This window comes from Chinchilla lanigera, unplaced genomic scaffold, assembly GCF_000276665.1.
Source record: "Chinchilla lanigera isolate Chin_1 unplaced genomic scaffold, ChiLan1.0 scaffold00123, whole genome shotgun sequence".
In the NCBI taxonomy this organism is placed as follows: Eukaryota; Metazoa; Chordata; class Mammalia; order Rodentia; family Chinchillidae; genus Chinchilla; species Chinchilla lanigera.
In genome coordinates this window covers 1,463,243-1,464,304 of record NW_004955524.1, presented here as the reverse complement: position 1 = coordinate 1,464,304, position 1,062 = coordinate 1,463,243, and the positions used below count along the sequence as shown (strand labels likewise).

Here is a 1,062-nt window from a genome sequence, read left to right as displayed (position 1 = left end):
GCGCGCCGCCCGGCTGGGGACGCCGGGTCCGCCGCGGGCGCCACCACGCCGCTCCCCGCACGTGGAGGCCGAGCCCGCACAGTCACCATTTTCCGTCTCCCGGCGTCTTCCCCGCAGCTCCTGAAGTCGGTGGCCGTCACGGGGCAGCGGAGCTCAGCCCACCCGGGACTCTCTTAGAAACGAACAAGACCCCCAGTACGGCAAGAGCCTAAATATGGCGGCCCCGGAAGTGCAGATCCCCCATGCGGCGCCTCTGCATCACGGCCGCTCCTCATTGGGCGGTTCCTGCAGTCCCGCCCTGCTTCCCGGAAACCCTGGTTATCAAACCCCGCCCCCTAAGGCCTGAGTGACAGGGCCGGTGTTCAACGCTGCCTGAGGGTACAGAAATGACCCGGTCCAGCCTTGGCTCTTTCAAGGCCAGGTTTCCTCCCAGGGTACGAACCTAACCCAGTCAAGGGGATAACAGCATTTCAGCAGAGCTTGTCCTGGCTTTCCAGAGCGGGCACCGCCTTCCCACTTTACTGGAAATCGGATATCGGGGAAATTCAGATTACTCCGGACTCGGTCTCCCACAGAGACAACCCCTTACCTCAGAGAAGGAGAAGGGTCCAGCCCAGGCCTGGCCATACCGTGCGCCTCTGGACCAGAACAGAAGGCCCCGTGGGTCACACTTGAGGACTTTGGAATGAGCCAGTTGTCTTCACGGCCAAAGATTGCTCACCTTATCCAACAGTCCACCGGTTTCGTGCCAAGAAAGAACAAGCCAATGACAATTCAGTGTATGGAGTAATTTGAAGTGGGTCACCTCAAGATTTAACTCTGAAAGCTCACCACGCGCTGACATACTGTATCAGTCAGGGTTTACTAGAGGAACAGATATAATACAAGATAAACAAATGTACAAGGAATTACAAGTTTGGCTTACAATGGTCAGCTACAGAGTTGGATGAGGAAGCGTGCAGAGGGTGTGCACACTGGAGATTGAAGAGCCCAGCCTGGAGCTCACTGCAGTGTCCGTGAAAGTCCGTATCAAAAGGCTGATGGGTCTGCGACGGAATGCTG

The 1,062-nt window shown here is 57.3% G+C and overlaps 1 protein-coding gene across 1 annotated transcript in view; it reads right to left on the bottom strand.

Moving 5' to 3' along the window:
- Nucleotides 1-881, bottom strand: part of LOC102021383 (zinc finger protein 490-like) — a gene marked incomplete at its 3' end in the record, with an annotated part of 20,092 nt that extends 19,211 nt beyond the window's left edge. The window contains 1 exon segment of the mRNA XM_005409482.2: nucleotides 87-881. Within this exon segment, the coding sequence (XP_005409539.2) occupies nucleotides 87-89 (3 nt within the window).
- Between the last annotated feature and the right edge of the window lie 181 nt (nucleotides 882-1,062).